Source organism: Arachis hypogaea, chromosome 15 (genome assembly GCF_003086295.3).
Source record: "Arachis hypogaea cultivar Tifrunner chromosome 15, arahy.Tifrunner.gnm2.J5K5, whole genome shotgun sequence".
In the NCBI taxonomy this organism is placed as follows: domain Eukaryota; kingdom Viridiplantae; phylum Streptophyta; class Magnoliopsida; order Fabales; family Fabaceae; genus Arachis; species Arachis hypogaea.
Window position 1 is genome coordinate 131,963,570 of NC_092050.1, and position 17,823 is coordinate 131,981,392.

Consider the following 17,823-nt stretch of genomic DNA (forward strand, 5'->3'; position numbering starts at 1 on the left):
TATCACCTATCATCCTTTCACCAAAAAAGTATTGTATGGAAAAGTGTCCAACTTGGTTACATAACCTACAGAATCTTGAAGTTGCTGTTTTGTTAAAGCTTCTTGGGTTTTGAAATCTTGTATCATTGGAAGATGAAGCAATATTTTCAAAATGATATTTTTCAACAGATTTATAAAACCCCAAGCTAGCTTTATCATAAAGAGATTTTTGGCTCGCCAAGATTTGATTCAGATTTTCAGAACTTTGTGTGAACTTGGCTAAGTCTTCTTTAAGCCTTTTGACCTCTTTAAGCAACTCTTCATTCCTTCTAAAACAATCAACATATGCAACAACCGAATGGTCACTTTCACAGCTCCTAAGTTGGGCTTTTAACTGCTTATTTTCTTCAACAAGATCACAAGCAGTTTCGGCCTTCCTTAGCTTTTCTTTTAGAAATCCATTTTCTGCTTTAAGGATGATAATTTGTTGTTCAATTTCTTGATTATCCAGCAAAAAGCATCTTATTTTTTCAGAAAGATGATCTATCATAAGATGAAGAGATTCAGTGTCAGGGTTGGGAACTATTACCTATTCAACGTGGTCAGCCATAAGGCATGGTTGAGACTTTGTTTCAGATTCTTCATCGTCTTCAGAATCATTTTCAAGATCTTCCCATGATGCCATCAGTCCCTTTTTCTTTCCTTTCTTCAGCTTTTCTTCCCTTTTCAACTTAGGGCAGTCAGATTTGAAATGCCCCATTTCTTTACAGTTGTAGCAAGTCACCTTGCTGAGATTTTTCTTCTGTTTTCTTGAGCTGCCTCCTTTGCCTCTCTCCTTGAGCTTCACCATTTTCCTGAATTTTTTTTGCAAACAGCACAAATTCATTTTCAGATGAGTTATCACTGGATTCATCATCCAGAGGGTTAGTAACAGATGAGAAAGCGATTCCTTTTTTTTTGAATCTTTTTTCAAACAGGTGTTTTCGAAAGCAAGTAAATTTCCTCTCAAATCATCATAAGTCATGGAGTCAAGACCACTATTCTCAGAAATAATTAAAGCTTTTGTTTCTCACTCTTTTGTAAGACATCTCAACACTCTTCTCACTAGCACAGATTCATGATACTTTATTCTCATAGCATCAAAGCCAACAATAATGGTGTTGAAGCGCTCAAACAACTCATCAATGGATTCTCCTTCCTTCATTGCAAATATTTCATATTCTCTGTTTAACATATCTATCCTGGTCTTCTTTACAATGGTGGTTCCTTCATGAGTGACTAGGAGTTTGTCTCAGATTTCCTTTGCTGTTTTGCATCGTGATACCCGTCGGTACTCCTCAACGCTGATAGCACAGTTGAGCAAGTTGATAGCCTTGGCATTGAGCTCAACCTTCTTTCTGTCTTCTTCGGTCCAGCTTGCTTCTGGTTTAGGAGTGACAACTCCTTCGGCATTTGTGACGGTTGGATATTGAGGACCTTCAAGAATAATCTTCCAGAGTCTGTAGTCCACTGCTTGCACAAAGATCTTCATACTCTCCTTTCAATAGGTATAGTTTTTCCCATTGAAAAGAGGAGGTCTGTTTCTTGATTGTCCTTCGGTCAGATTGTAGGACACTAGATTTGAGCCACTGTTTTCTACCATCTGGATCTTTACTCCAAGCTACAAAGCTTGATCTCTTTGAGACCAAGTTCTGATACTAATTGATGGTTATCAGTGGCTAAGAGAAGGGAAGGGGTTGAATCTTAGCCCCCTTTTTTTGCTTGATAATACTTGCTGGCCTTAGAAACCACTTCTGGAAGCTTTTTGTCTTTTTATCTCGTAATTAGCCACGAGACTTTTTCTTTTGTCTCGTCCCCAGCCACGAGACTTTTCTTTTTGTCTCGTCAATCAGCACGAGATATTTTCAGTTTTGTCTCCTGGGCAGCAGAAACAGAAATGGAGTAGAAGAAAAAGAGAATTACACCAAGATATATCCTGGTTCAGCTGCTAAGTGCAAGGCACCCTACATCCAGTCTCCATCACAATAATGATGGAATTTCACTATAATCATCCTTGATTACAAACACCAATTCTCCCTAGGAACTACCCTTCCTATCCGGGACAAGTCCAGAATCTAAACCAAAACTGAACTTGACTTGGTCGCAGCCAAGCTTTCAACTGTAAAGTGCTAACCCAACTTACAAGGGGATTCCCACAGAATCATGAAACACAACACAGATGTACAAAGGACCTCTAAGGACATCTATGGCTTTTTCTTTTAATTTTGCACTATCTGCCTTTTTCCGCTCTATGCCTTTTTCATTACTAACCTCACTGTTTGCCTTTTCCATGAGACTCAAGACATGACAAAATTAAATAGAAAAATACAAAATGAAGAACATTGAAGGAGAAGAACTTCTGTTAGCTTAGGTAGTTATGAGAACTCTGTGCCTCGCACTCTCACTCCTCGAATCAACCCAAACAGTTCACCCTTACTTATCGGAAGAACCCTCCAAGGTTGAAACCAAACAAACCAAGCCAATCTTCTTCTTCTTCAAACAGAACCGGTTCGGCCAGAGAGAGAGAAGAGATAACACATGCAAAACCCAATATGCAATTACCTCTAGTCCTTCCATGGTCACCACTCTTCATCAATCTGATCCCTTCATCCTTGGCTTGCTCTCCAAGATAAACTTCTGGTCCTTGATGCTTCATGATGATGATAGCTTAATCTGCTCTAATCTCTGCCTCTTCTATCACGTAGCCACTGTTGCTACTTTCTGTGGTGGTTGAGCAGAATCAGAGACAAGCCATCCTCTCCAAGGATCTTCTTCTCTGTTGGCCGAGATCTTCACTTCCATTTTTGGTATGGAAGAGCCAAGATCTCTTCACAAAATCTTACCACAAGTGTAAGAGGATCTTAGCCACAGCATACTTTTAGTTTGCTTTTTCTTGCCATCATTTTGATGATCTTTAGGTGTGCTTCTTCTTCTCTATGGTAGCTTGCTATAGCTTCCATGGTTGCTGAGTGATATGACCGAAAGAGAAGAAAAGCAATTAGAGAGAGAAGAGAGAAATTTGAACAGCATTAATTTAAGAAAGAGAATGGGATTAAATGAAATGATTCTTCCCTTGCTGAGTGGCGTATAGCATTGAGTGCTGCAATCAAATCAAATGCCTTTTTCTCTCTCATTGTTCCCATGCATTTATTAACTTCACTTTAATGAGATTTAAATTCCATCACATGGTGAAGCATGAGATCCGTTGAAGACATAAGGTAATAAAAACATTTGCTTTCCTTCCCAATTGGTTTCGGATCATGCATGAGGAATAATTTGGACTTGTATCAATAATACTTAAAACTGGCCCAACTAATATATCAATCATTCAGCAATAAGGATCAAAAATATTTTCATATCAATGCTGAATATTTTAATATTGGGCTTGCAACAATTTCTTTTAATTTCGGCCCAATGCAGATCTGCACACACAAAATTATTAATTAAGCAAGTATGTATTAAGATCAAATTAATAATTTTGTAATTTATTGTTTTAATAATGTTTGTTCATCATCAAATTAAATTAGAGTTTTCCAAACTCATCATATGTATATGCTTGTTTGTTTTATTGAAAAAGTATTTTTTTCGGTTTTCAAAAAGAACAACGATACAGTTTTGAATTAAAGGCTCATAGCTTATTATTATATATATGGAAGTCGTCGTAATATTCTCGCTATTAGAGTGGTGCAACCGGAAGCGTGACATTCTGACAGCGAGGATGTTACATATATCACTATCATTATTGTCTTATTTTTTATATATTTTTATTATATTAAAAAAATTGATTCATTTTATTATATATATATATATATATTTTATGTAATTGAATAAATAGAAATAAAGTTATATATATAATTTGATTAAACATTAAACATAGATGATCAAATTTATGTATCAACAATAACAATTTCACAATGATTTACATTATTTTATTTAGGAGATCAGATAGATCGGACATACATAAGTACATAACCATAATGGATCACATGGGAAAGCTAGGTTCATGCATGTATTATTACATGGTTTTATAGCATTTAGAAGATAAACGTGGTTTGACCATAACCATTAGTGGAGTAGTTTTAGCATGGACAAGTCCAAGGGTTCCACTCATGTCAATAGGTTCATTAGAGGGATTTACGATTTCAAAGGAGTGTAACAAGTTAGCCAAAATAAACTGAATTACTCCAAGGCCAAATGAAATTCCAGGACAAATTCGTCTACCACATCCAAATGGTAGCAACTCGTAATGTTGACCCTTCACATCAACCTCTTTGTGAGTAGTGAGAAATTTTTCTGGCTCGAAATCCAAGTGATTTGGCCAAAAATAAGGGTCCGTGTTGATTTTCCAAAGATTTATCATGAGCCAAGTTCCTTTTTTAATATCGTATCCCCCTAATGTACAATTCTCTGTAATTTCATGAGGTGCAGCAAGAGGAGCCGGTGGATATAATCTTAGTGTCTCTTTCACCATAGCTTGAAGATATCTTAATTTATTTATATCTGACTCACTAACGTTTCTCTCTTTTCCAATTTCCTTGTCAAGTTCTTCTTTTGCTTTTTCCAATTTACCAGGATTGTTTAATAGTAGACATAGCGTCCAAGTAAGAGTAACAGTGGAAGTATCGGTTCCTCCCGCAATCATTGCCTGCAAAAAAATTAATATTAGATTATTTAATTTCTAGGAGATCAATAGTCACCAATTGAAAAAAGAAATTAAAAGGTGGTTTATTTTGATTTCATGAATGCTATGCTAACTTACTTTCATACTCAGACACCAACAACTCTTCTAATATAATAAAAGAAGACAAAAATACATACGTTATATACGTTAAAAACCATTATCATGCATTTCACGTTTGATTTTGAAGTCAAATCGTCGAAAAATATAGGAGAACAATGTATATAGTAAATAATATGAACAATAGCTAAAAAAAAAAAGATAAATTTAAAATTAAAAATTATATTTTTAATTAATTAAATAATTATTATCAGATTTTAAAATTTGAAAACATTGAGATTAACACTTAAACCACTATTTATGGTTACACATTTACATATTATACTTTCTAAACTCCACTCTCTCAACGGCAGCGGTCTATTCCGCAACCGTCATCGTTGTCGTCGCAAAGGTTTTGACACTGCCGCCCCCCTCATTGCCACAGCAAGTTCTCTTTCAACCCGGATAATGACGCCATTTTGCATCTCTCACTAGTGTCGATCCCTTCCACCTCCACCGACTATTTCAGATGGTGCCATATCGCGATAGAAATTCACGGTATCGCGGTAGTACCAACATTTCCTCGACAAGACCATGCTGTACATGCTCCGCTGCTGGATTGATTCCTTCATCATCGCTTGTATCTACGTTTTTGCACGTATACTTGATCCAAAGCTTCTACATCGTCTCCTACGACTTCGGATCTACATGCTCAACCTCCTCATCCCCTTAAGTTGATCCCAAAATTCAAGAATACTACGACGGTGCCACTCTCCCCACTAGGGGCTCCGATGAGTTCTGTCCCTTTATGTTGCCGCTTCCCTGAGTTCAAGTTCTGGTATTTAATTATGGCTAGTTCAAGATGGTCATTTTAGTAAGTATGCGGATGGTTATTTTAATTCTTATGGATGGTTGTTTGATTAGATTGGGTTTAATTATATATAATTAAAATATGCTAGATGTTCAATTCATTAGATATGCAGATGATTATTTTTATCCTTAAGTAGATGGTCATTTTCACTAGGAGTGAGCGACGCCAACGACGGTGCGTGCAAGCCAAGTAGCGACGGCGAGGAGGAGCCCAGCAACGTTGTTCGTTTCCTGTCTGGAGGAGAACAACGCCAACGAGAGTCATTGTTGATGAACCAATCAACGACGGTGAAGAAGATCTTGGAGGCGACGATGGAGGCTGGTTGGAGACCGAGGGACGACGGCGACAGCAGAGAATTTGGTAGAAAGTTGGTATTTCAGTAAATTGGGATATAATGAATGGTTAAAAATTTTGACTTATTGAATGAGATTTTTTTGGTAGAATAATTTGGATAGAGTTTTTTTTTTTAATTTCATTGGGCCAAATTTCAGCTCATTATTCACGTTGCTTAGATTTTTCATTGTCTACCTAGCGGAATCGATTACCAAAACACGCGTAAAAGAAATAGAAAACTAATTATTATTAAAATAATATTAAAAACTATTTTTTAAATTAATATTATCTAACTTTCTATAAATTAATTTATTTATCTTAAATTTTAAATTAACTCTCAATCTTAAATTCTAAATATAAATTAAATTAGTTAATATTAATTAATTAAAATTAATTTTTTATATTTTATTTTATTATTATTATATGAAAGGTAATTACTTTAATGTCTATTATATTTTTTTTTAGGATTTTAAATAGAGTAGAGTAGAATTAGAAATTATCCTCTAGTTAATATTATATTTTTTCTGGGGGTAATGCTAGGTAGACAAAAAAAAAACAGACAGAACTTACTTTATTTAGCATTAATTAATTATCGCAACAATTAATGAATGCTAAATAAGGTAAGTTATGGTTGTTTTTGGTTGATTTTCTTTGGTTACCAAACGAAAAAATACTCAGTTTGGTCTTTGAAGTTACACTCGAGCCTCAATTTAGTCCTTGAAATTTCAATTGCCTCAATTTAGTCCCTGAACTTTTCAAATTTTAATCACGTTAGTCCCTACAGTAGTTTCCGTCACAGAGTCAATTGAAAAGTTTGAGGACTAAATTGAAGCAATTAAAATTTCAAAGACTAAATTGAGGTTCGAGTGTAACTTCAGGGACCAAATTGAGTATTATCTCGTTACCAAACATTTCCGTTCTTGAGGTTGTGGGTTTTATTTGTTTGTTTAAACAGATTACATAAATAATTTAAATAATATAAAAAATAGAAAACCGATTCTTAAGTACTCAACAATAATCAATTTTTAATTATAAAATTATCTTTTAACATTTATTTTAGGAGAATTTAAGATTTAGGATTAAAAAGTTAGGATATCAAATTTAAAATTTAAAATTTAAAATTAATAAAAGTTAACTAATATTGAACCAAAAAAATAAACTCCCTAGTTGCACTGATATCCAAATACTCATGTTATTATGTGGTCTATTATGAGTTCGAAATCCATTATTATATATCATTGGATTTGTGCTCCACTACTATCTAGTACCTTCACTCCGATCCCTTACACATAAAACTCATTTGGATAAAGTAATATATCGATTTTTACTTCCGATCAAACATACCTTAAGCTTAATATTAATAACTAAAAAAATATTTTTCCAAACCGCAGCCCTAAAATAAATTTTCTCTAGAAACTAAACATTATTTTATACATACCAACGTTGTGGCTTTGGTTACGGTATCAGCATCAAACGCATGAATCTTTGCATCAGAAAGCACCGAAATCATAACATCAATGAAGTCTCGTTCATTGCTTGCATCCGAATTCATCTTTTTCTGGCGATGTTCATCCAACCATTCAATCATAAACCTGTCCAATTCCATATAAGTTTTCTTCATGGCCTTCTCATGACCCCCCAAATCCAACCATCTTAGAGAAGGAATAGCATCTCCCACAGTGAACAATCCTAAAAGACGCAACGATTCCCTTAAACTTTTCAAACACTCATTCGCCTTATCCTCACTCTCCGAATTCATGGCCCCAAAGAATCTCTTCCCAGCAATCATTCTTAGAACTATGTTGAATGTCAATTCCGCAAACCATTTCTTTATGTCCACTAACACGTATCCAGATTCATTCTTCTGAGTGGACCAAATATTAAGGAGTTCTTTCGTTGAAGCTTGAACTTCGGAGACACGAACGTGACTTAGTAGCTCTATGCGGCGATTCGAGAGAAGTTCTAACGTAACAATCTTTCGCAGTTCGCGCCAGTATGAACCGTATGGCGCGAAAGCAAACATAGCTCGTTTGTATCCGAGATTCTCAGATGAAACAAGGATAGGACGAGAGGAAGAAACGACGTCGTTTTTTGTGAAGCATTCTTTGGCCATCTCTGAGTTGCTTAGTACTACAACTCTTCTGGATCCGATTTTAATGGTGAAAAGGGGTCCATATTTGTCGGCCATGGAACCTAAAGTTATGTGGAGTGGCTTTGCACCATGCAAGAGTGGAAGGTGACCGATTATTGGCCATGCACCAGACACCATAGGAGGTTCTTTATGCTTATTATTATCATTATTATCACCAACTTGGAAGGGACGAACCAAAAGTAAATAGATTAAGATGGTGATAACAAGAGAAAGGATTCCAATGCTAGTGGTTGTGTTTAGGTAAGTCAGGACCGAATCCATTTTTTGTGCTTGCTGTTTCAAAGATAATTAAGTTAATCACTACTTAATTGATTGGCCTTATAGCTATTTCTCGTTTCTTTAATTTGGACATATTGTTAATAAAAAATGTGTTTATTAAAAATTAATTATCAAATCAATATAATATATTTATTGTATATGTATTATTTAATTTATTTTTGATATATATATTTTATATTTAATATATTATATACTAATATTTAACTTAATAAAACTATTATTTATATATTAAAAATAATTATTAAAATTAATTATTATTGTTGGTCGAGAAATATTTTCGAAAGGATAAGCTAATTCAAAAGATTGGAGAGATGTTAAGAAAGGAGCAGAAATCGAAAAGACATACGTACCAATATTAAATGGAAGTTATCTAACGTGTTTTGACACTTTAGTGAATCAGAGAAAGAATTCGAATAGAGGATCAAATGGCATTTTTGAAATAGAGAATCGAGCGGTTACATTGAGAAGGAAGTTGAGGGCTTTTCTCTGAATTGGGAATTTATTGGTAACATTCATTAGCAAAAGAGCGGGAACGGTTATCAAAGAATATAATGCGCATACAAGACAGCATTGTGCAATTAAGGATCGGTTACAGATTTGTGTTATAAATATTAGTAAGATTTAGAAAATAAGGGTTGAAACTTTTCTTCAGAAATACACTCAAGCACACTCATATTCCCAGCGAATTTTTGAGTCTGCATTCGAGTTCGATTTCTGTAGGGTTCTTTTCATTGCCTTTAAATTTTCATTTACATTTTCTGTAAAACTTTACTTTTGTTGTCCAATTTATCTTTCAAGCAATGTTTAATTTCTTTGTCCAATTCACATTTCAGCATCTTTAATTTCTATGTCAAAAGTCCTTTGATTAAGTCGAAGGCATTTTACTGCTTTGTTTAAATTCAATGCAAACCATTTCAATTCCAGTCAATTTACTTTTTCGAATCTTTCTTTTTACCCTTCTTTTATCTTTCTGGCATTTTTCAAACATATTTTCCATGTCAATACTCGTCTAATTGGAGAAATTTTGATGCACTTATAGAATTGGTACCTACAAAAGAGGAGTAGGTTTCACTCCCAAACCATTAGATATCGAACCACCATCGATTTGCAAAAAATCGATAAAACAAATTGGCACGTCCGGTGGGACAGTTTTAAACTAAAGTGTGTCGAAAGATTTATTCCATGGTGTCAATTAGTGTATGCAATTAAGAAGTGGAAAGATTATTCACATGGCTGATGAAGCGTCAAATGTGAATGGTGGTTTGTTCACCAATGATAGCATACTAGTAACTGTGCAATCTTTGAACGTTACTTCACGTTCGGAAGGTGTGATTTTAAGTTAAAGTATAGTGGTTACTAGTGTACAAAATAGAAATGCTGGACATAATATTCATCCACGTGGTACCTTACCACCAATCCAGCCTCCAATAACTACTGCTTGGCCTCCTTATGGTCTTCCTCCCAGTTATACTCCACCGGTGAATAGTTTTGCTCCTTCTGTTTGTCTTGGGAGTGTAAAGGAGGAAATAATTCTCAAAACCCACAACAGTATTCTGAGTATTCACGTGATTATAATGTGGGCTCTACATCAAATGCCTCCAATTCCATGGCGGTATTTCGATAACATATAGAGGAAAGTCATCATAATTTAGTCAACTTGTTGACTTAACAAATGACCATAATTTTAAATCATATGATGGCTGATCACGAATCAAAATTTGAACGTCTTGCGAGGCAAGTCGAACGGATTGTTCGAATTGTTGATTATGATGAAGAAGAAAGGCATGAGGCCAGGGGAAACAATGAAGGATTCTAGAATATATTTCAAAATGAAAACAATGTTTTAAACAGAGAGAATCCTCAAATAATTTTCGTGGTCAAAATGCAGATGATGTTCTAGCCAGGTTACGTGCTAATCATGGTGGTGAACGTTATCAAGTCACGAGAATTGTGGAAGAAGTGTTCAATCGAGTTGGTTTGAATGTTGGTTTTATGAATCAACCCCATTTTGTGTCTGCTTTTCCTCAAGTAGTTCAAATGGCTGAAGTGCCAAGAGGGGTGAAAAATCCAAAGATAATCACAAAATTTGCAAGGGAAGTTGGAGAATCAACCACTGAACATGTCGCTCGATATTTGGTCGCGATTGGAAATTTAGCCAACGATGAGAATTTGAAAATGAAGTTTTTTCCTTCTTCGTTAACGAAGAATGTGTTTACATGGTTTTTGAATCTCAGGCCAAATTCGATAATAACATGGAATCAGTTGGAAACTGCTTTTCATGCTCAATTTTATCGAGAAAAATTGAATGTAGCAGTTACTGACCTAGTTGTTTTGAAACGAGAAGATGGTGAAACCATTGATGACTATATGATACGTTTCAAAAATGCTAGAAGTAGGTGCTACGTGTCATTACCTGAGAGTGAAATTGTGAAAATAGTAGTTATGGGGTTAGGATTTTATATGCGTCGAAAACTGCTTAATGTGCATATCTCTAACTTAGCTCATCTGGCTAAAAGGGTTCGTCAGGTTGAATTGATGAAGAAAGAAAAGGAGAAATATAGGAATGAACAAAAGTTAAAGAGTAAACCTTTTACTCGAAAGGAGAAGGTTGCTTATGTGACCATGTAGTTCTCAGAGGAGGAATTCGATCTCGAAGCAGAGGTTGATTTGGCTGAACTTAAGAAAGGTTCTCCATATGTTTGCTCCTTACTCCAAAAACTCCCTAGTAATGAAAAGTCGAATGATCAAAAACTAAAGAGTAGGAAGAAATATAGTTTTGATATATCAAAATCTGATCAAATTTTTGATGTATTGCTTAAAGATAAACAATTAATTCTGCCTGAGGGTAGAACTTTACTTTCGGTGAAAGATTTAAAAGAGAAACCTTATTGTAAATTTCACCAAACAACCAGTCATTCGACTAATAGTTGTGTTCATTTCAAGGACTTAATTCAAGAGGCTATAATGGAATGGCGTTTGAAGTTCGATGATGGGAAAGAGGAAATGAAGGTTGATGTTAATCCTTTCGATGCTGAAGCTAGTTTTGCTGAACCATATTTTGGAGTAAATATGGTTGGAATGTCTTATGATTTTGATGTGGCTCTAGGTGATTTCGAGTCACAAGTTCGATCAGTGTATCCTCGAACAGGGGATGGTTTACTAGATTTCTTAGTGCAGCAAAAGATCAAAGATCGAGATGTATCTCTGTGTCCTCGATGCAATGCTGTGTTTGATGCGAAGGCTGCAGCGATTTTTGAAAAAGAAAGGATGAAGTAGGAGTTGGCTCATAGGGAGGTGCAGGCTCGTCAAAGGCAACCTGTTAGACGAGTGGAATGAGAAAGTTCAAGGGCTCCTCAGCAGAATGCTGTTGCACTAATGAGTCATTTCTAGGCTATTGGAGTTCAATAGATTCGGAATTATCAAGAATTCCAGAATCGAGATGCACAATATCGAAGAAACCCACAGTGGAGACATCGAGGACCTCCTCGAAACCAATATTTTTATCAACGTGGTCTAGCCAGAGGATACCCGAGGGAAAGAGGAAGAAGGAGTTTTCATCGAAATAAAAAGCCTCAGTTTGACAAAGGCAAGGGGGCAACACCTTTGGTACATTCCCGGATTGTTTTTCCTTATGATGGGGAAACATGCCAGAAAAATATTCCTTCCCCTGCGGAATTGGAGAAGGGCAAGGCAATAGTTCATACTTCAGGGATCGACAAAGTCAAGAAGGCCGATTTGGATGAGGAATATTTTGAGGAAGGAGATGATGAGATGGTTGGAACTATTTCTATTATTCCAACTGAATATTTGGGCGAGTATGAAGGCGATCCCGAGGAAGATTATGACATGGATGCTGAAGAAGCATTTTCTTTTATCCGATATGATGATGAATCGGGGTATTTTCTGAGACCCACTGAAAAATAAGTCTCATCTTCGTCCACTTCATATTACTACTACATTGAGTTGGATTAAAGTAAATAAAGTCTTGATCGATGGTGGATTAGCAAGAAGTCTTTTACCGGAAAGGATACTAATGAAGGTTGGTAAGCATCCTGATGATTTGGTCCCCACCAATATTGCTGTAACAGACTTTAGTGGTTATTCTACTCCTGCAAAAGGTCTGGTTACTTTGGGGGTGAAGGTGAGGTCATCTGAACGGAACACTGTGTTTGTTGTGGTGCCATCAAAAGCAAGTTACAATGCTTTATTGGGTTGGGACTGGATCCACGGAGTTGGGGCTGTACCATCTACTGTGCATCAAAGTGTCCTCCTTTGGACAAAGGATGGCAAACCTGAAGTGGTTAAGGCAGATTCGAATCTATATGTCGAATAGTTACATGTCGATTTCAGGGTGTATAGCCCAAAACTGAAGCCTTTGAATGTTGACAGGGCATTAAATTCTTATAACTGCGAGGGCTGCTACTTATCTTCAGAAGGTTTAACAGTGAAGTTGTGCCATCCACATCTGAATGTGATCCCAATTGGCTGAGATTGTTCATCTTAAGGATTCTGAGGCATTGCCCCATGGACCATGTTCAAGATGTCTCGAATTACCTGGTAACTTTAAAAAATTATTTAAGTAATTTCTCTTCTATGGAAAATAAAGGTGGTTCCTCTGATGAAGTGGAATCATTTAGAAATGCAAGTTCTTTTCTTAGTTGTAACAACTCGATATCTTCAATCGAGTTTAGTCATGGTTTAAGTTTTTCTTCATTGTATAATGCAAATGGTGTTGTTAGTCGAACTACTAATCTAATAGCGGAAGTTCATTGTATTGAAAATAAAGCTGTTGTTAATCCAGCAAAAGATCAAGTATGTTTTATTTATAATGAATCTGTTGATTTCTCTTTTGATTGCATCTATGATTTAGAACCTTTGAGTTTCGAAAAATATTCAGTAAAAGATGAGGAACAATTAAAAGGGTTTGAATCTCAAGATCCCCTAGAAGAAATTAATTTAGGGTCTCTTGGTGATGTTCGAATCACCTATATTTGTAAAGATCTTGTAGACCCTTTTCGTACTGAGCTTTTTCATCTTTTACATGAATTTAAAGATTGTTTTGCTTGGGATTATCATGATATGCCTGGTCTCGATCGTTCTCTTGTAGAACATCAATTAGCATTGAAACAAAATGCTCGACCTGTAAAGCAGATTCCTCATCGTTTTGCTCCAGAAATAAATCAAAAGATTAAGGAAGAAATATAACGGTTGATTAAAGAAAAGTTTATTCAAACTGCACGTTATATTGAGTGGATTTCGAATATTGTTCCTGTAATGAAGAAAAATGAAAAGTTAAGAGTGTGCATTGATTTTAGAGATCTGAATAATGCTACGCCGAAAGATGAGTATTTTATGCCAATCGCAGATATGTTAATCGATTCTACAGCGGGAAATAAAATTTTAAGTTTTATGGACAGTTATTCAGAATATAATCAAATCTTCATTGCATAGGATGATGTGTCCAAAACTAACTTTCGTTGTCCCGTGGCATTAGGCACTTATGAATGGGTGGTTATGCCTTTCGGTTTGAAAAATGCTGGTGCAACTTACTAGCGAGCAATGAACGTTATATTCCATGAGTATATCGGAAAATTTATGGAAGTATATATTGATGACGTTATGGTCAAATCAATTTTGGTGAATCAACATATTGATCATATAAGGAAAGCATTTGTTACTATGCGAAAAAAAGGATGAAAATGAATCTTTTAAAGTGTGCCTTTGGTGTATCGCCTGGAAATTTCCTAGGCTTTGTAGTTTATAAAAAAGGGATTGCAATCGACAAAAGTAAGGCTGATGCAATATTAGCATTGTCTGCACCTAAATTGACAAAAGAAGTGCAATCGTTCTTGGATAAAGTAAATTATCTTAGAATGTTCATTTCAAATCTTTCTGATCGAACAAAAGTGTTCGCACCTTTAGTGAAACTAAAGAGTGATTCACAATTCGAATGGACAAACGAGCATCAACAGGCATTCGATTCATAAAGGCTTATTTATCAAAGGCTTCGATTATGGCGAATGTTCATCCACATGAGCCCTTAAAATTGTACATTGCAGCATCTCCAAACACAATTGGGTGTATGCTAGCTCAAGATGATGAGAATGGGAATGAACGGGTAGTTTATTACCTTAGTCGAGTTTTGACTGATATTGAGACAAGGTATTCTCCGATAGAAAAATTGTGTTTGTCCCTATATTATGCTTGTATGAATTAAAATGCTATATGGTGGCTAAATCATTAAAAGTTGTAGCACAAACTGATCTCATCAAGTATATGTTAAGTTTTCCAATGTTACGAGGACGTTTAGGGAAATGGATGCTCGCTTTGACAGAGTTCGATTTGCAATATGTCCCAATAAAAGCTGTGAAAGGTCAGGTCATTGCAGATTTTCTAGTTGATAATTCGAACAATCTGAATAACCAGGGGGCAAATGTACTCGACATTAAAGTCGATTATTGGAAGTTATATTTTGATGGATCGAAGCACAAAGATGGTGCAGGAGTTGGAATTCTTATTATCTCACCAGAAGGGATTCCATCAGAATTCCTGTTCGAGTTAAAATATCCTTACTCGAATAATATGGCAGAGTATGAAACTTTAATTTTGAGTCTTGAAATCTTGATTGGAAAAGGGGCTTTAGAAGTCCAAATCCTAGGGGACTCTCAGTTAGTCCTTAAGCAGTTATGGAAAGAGTTTAAATGTAATAATGAGGAGTTGCAAAAATACTTGGCAACGGCTTGGAAGTTGTTAACCTATTTTCGAAAAGTTTCTTTGGTTCATATCCCAAGGATTCATAATGAGGTCGCTAATGAGTTAGCCCAAATTGCTTCGAGGTATAGGATCGGCCCAGAAACTTTAAGAAAACTGGACAGTATCCATAAAATTTTAGTGCCTGCGGATAAAAGGGAAGCTTTGTGTATAGGTGAATGGGAAGACAATGATTGGAGAAAACTTATTGCTGAATATTTAAAGAATCCCAGCATCCCAGTCGACAAAAAGGTAAAATTACAAGCAATAAATTTTGTCTTGATGGCTGATGAGTTGTATAAAAAGGGAATCGATGGAACTCTGTCGAGATGCCTGAGGCAAAATGATAAATTCATTGCTTTGGGCGAAGTCCATAAAGGGATATGTGGTACTCATCAGGCTGGGAAGAAGATGAAATGGGTGTTATATCGCAATCATGTATATTGGCCATCCATGATCAAAGATTGTATCGAATATGCAAAGGCGTGTCAGGAATGTCAAAAGCATGGTTTGATACAACAGATCCCAACATCTGAGTTACATTCGATTATAAAGCCATGGCCGTTTAGAGGTTGGACTTTGGATTTAAGTGGATTGATTCACCCTTCTTCATCAAAACATCATAAATTTATCCTGGTAGCAATTGATTATTTCAAAAAGTGGGTCGAAGCAGTTCCTTTAATAGAAGTTGCACAAAATGAAATAATAGATTTTTTTGAGGAATATATAATCCATCGATTTGAAATTTCTCAAACATTGAGCACTGATCAAGGGACTATGTTTACTGGTTAGCGAATCAAGAATTTTGCAGCTTCGAGGAATATCAGTATGGTTACTTCAACCCCCTATTATGCACAGGCTAATAGACAGGTCGAGGCGGAAAATAAAATTTTGATAAGTTTGATTAAAAAACAAATCAGAAATAGACCTCGAACTTGGCATGAAACGTTAAGTCAAGTACTATAGGCTTATCAAAATTCACCAAGAGGGTCAACAGGTACGTCGCCTTATAAATTAGTATATGGCCATAATGTTATGATACCGTTGGAAATCAATTTGAATACTTTGAGGGTGTCAAAACAAAACGATTTGGCAGTTGATGATTATTGGAATGCAATGTTTGACGAGCTGAATGAATTAGATTCAGAGCGAATATTGGCACTTGAAAATATGATTCGACAAAAAGAAAGTGTTGCTCGAAATTACAATTGTCGAATAAAAGAGAAATACTTTAGTATAGGTAGTTGGTTGCAAAAATTATCTTGCCAATGGAAAAGAAATCGAGAGTTCTTGGCAAATGGTCCCATACTTGGGAATACCCTTTCCAAGTGATAGGATTATATTCTATAAATGCATATCGAATCAAGGATATCGAATCAGGAAATATAATCCATTCGATTAATGGAAAGTATTTAAAGTAATATCATTGTTTGCTGAATTAAAATTAAAATGCATAAGTCCGAAAACAAAGAGAACCATTACAAGTAATGAAATCTAAGGTGAAGAAATGTAAGGTGCCATAAGTTTTGCTAAATCTGAGCGTAGCTTTACCCTTTCATTGTCCAGAACTAAAAGTATTTCAGCATGCCTGAATTCTTCATATTGGGCCTTGTCAAGTTGTTTCTCACATTCTTCTTATTTGGCCTCAATAGAAACGATTTATTGCACAAGTTGTTGTTGCTCTTGTTGGGCAGTGGCTAAGGGTATAGCTATATCAGCTCTTCTCTTTCAAATTTTGGCAAGTTTTTCATTAATTTGAGCCAATTCTGCTTCAAATTTTCTCTCTTCCTTATCATAGTGAGCTTGCACGAAAACAGCCTAAGAAATTCTCAAATCGAATTCTTCACTGGAAACTTTGATTGGTTAAAGGGATGAAGTATAGTTTTCTGATTCAGTTCTGAGTTTAGCCACCTCATCTTTGATTTCTTAAAGTTTTTCCTGGGTAGTTACGCTTTTGTTGGCAATTTGTTTGTATTGATTGATTATGGTAGAGTGTGGGGTTGGAACCTAAGTTCAAATAGTGAATTCAAAAGATCAGACAAAAGCTTGTTTAGGGCTGCATCATTGGTCTATTCGATGGTTGGATGGTCCAGGAGTTTGAGAAGTGATAGAAGTTGTTCTCAAGCATTAACATTCAGCTCGGATGAAGGACCAGATAATGTAGAAGGACCAATGAGTATAGGGGTAGAAATAGGTACTTGGTCTTCTTGAATAGCTTGATTTAGAATGGTGACCAGGTTAACTAAGGTGACATTTGTAGATCCGGTAGAAACACCCAAGTCTCCGGATCCTTGACCAAGGAGAGGTTGGAGCTCAGCTTGTTGAGGAGGACTGGAGGTTTTTTGAGGAAAAGGAAAGGTTTTCAGAACTCTAGATGGAGAATCTGAAGTAGTAGTCTCAGTGACTCGAGAGGGGGAGTCAAAATCAGAGGCCACTTGATATTCAGCAGAAAGCGCAGCCTGGTTGGTTGGAGAGACATGTCCAAGGATCAAAGTTTATGTTGGAGAGTGATGAATGTGATCCTTTGTTAAGTCGACTACCTGTGTCCTAGTCGGAATTGAAAAGGCGACTTGGAGAGGCTAAACAGACTCTGTGGCTTGGATTAATGAATGAGATGTGGTCTGTCCTAGGTCTTGTTGTTGTTGTTGATGTGGGTGATCAGGTGCCAGAAATGAGTTGATTGATTGTGCAACAGTAACAGGC

At 35.9% G+C, this 17,823-nt stretch overlaps 2 protein-coding genes across 2 annotated transcripts; one reads left to right on the forward strand and one right to left on the reverse strand.

The window, feature by feature from the left end:
- Positions 1-3,894: 3,894 nt before the first annotated feature.
- Positions 3,895-8,369, reverse strand: LOC112750728 (cytochrome P450 82A3). The gene is made up of 2 exons (XM_025799548.3): positions 7,378-8,369; positions 3,895-4,663 (listed from the first exon to the last, which is right to left on the reverse strand). Exons 1-2 carry the CDS (start codon positions 8,350-8,352, stop codon positions 4,034-4,036), a joined length of 1,605 nt encoding a protein of 534 aa, XP_025655333.1. The 5' UTR covers positions 8,353-8,369; the 3' UTR covers positions 3,895-4,033.
- A 6,014-nt stretch (positions 8,370-14,383) lies between these two features.
- Positions 14,384-15,912, forward strand: LOC112748929 (uncharacterized). The gene is made up of 2 exons (XM_025797182.1): positions 14,384-14,532; positions 14,655-15,912. Exons 1-2 carry the CDS (start codon positions 14,384-14,386, stop codon positions 15,910-15,912), a joined length of 1,407 nt encoding a protein of 468 aa, XP_025652967.1.
- The last annotated feature ends 1,911 nt before the right edge of the window (positions 15,913-17,823 follow it).

Bases quoted from the DNA above. Each gene is read 5' to 3' on its own strand.
- LOC112750728 (XM_025799548.3), bottom strand. From the start codon at position 8,352: ATGGATTCGGTCCTGACTTACCTAAACACAACCACTAGCATTGGAATC. The intron at 4,664-7,377 runs GTATGTATAAAA...ATTTTTTTGCAG, and splicing joins TAACCAAAGCCACAACGTTG to GCAATGATTGCGGGAGGAAC.
- LOC112748929 (XM_025797182.1), top strand. From the start codon at position 14,384: ATGGCGAATGTTCATCCACATGAGCCCTTAAAATTGTACATTGCAGCA. The intron at 14,533-14,654 runs GTATTCTCCGAT...GTATATGTTAAG, and splicing joins TTGACTGATATTGAGACAAG to TTTTCCAATGTTACGAGGAC.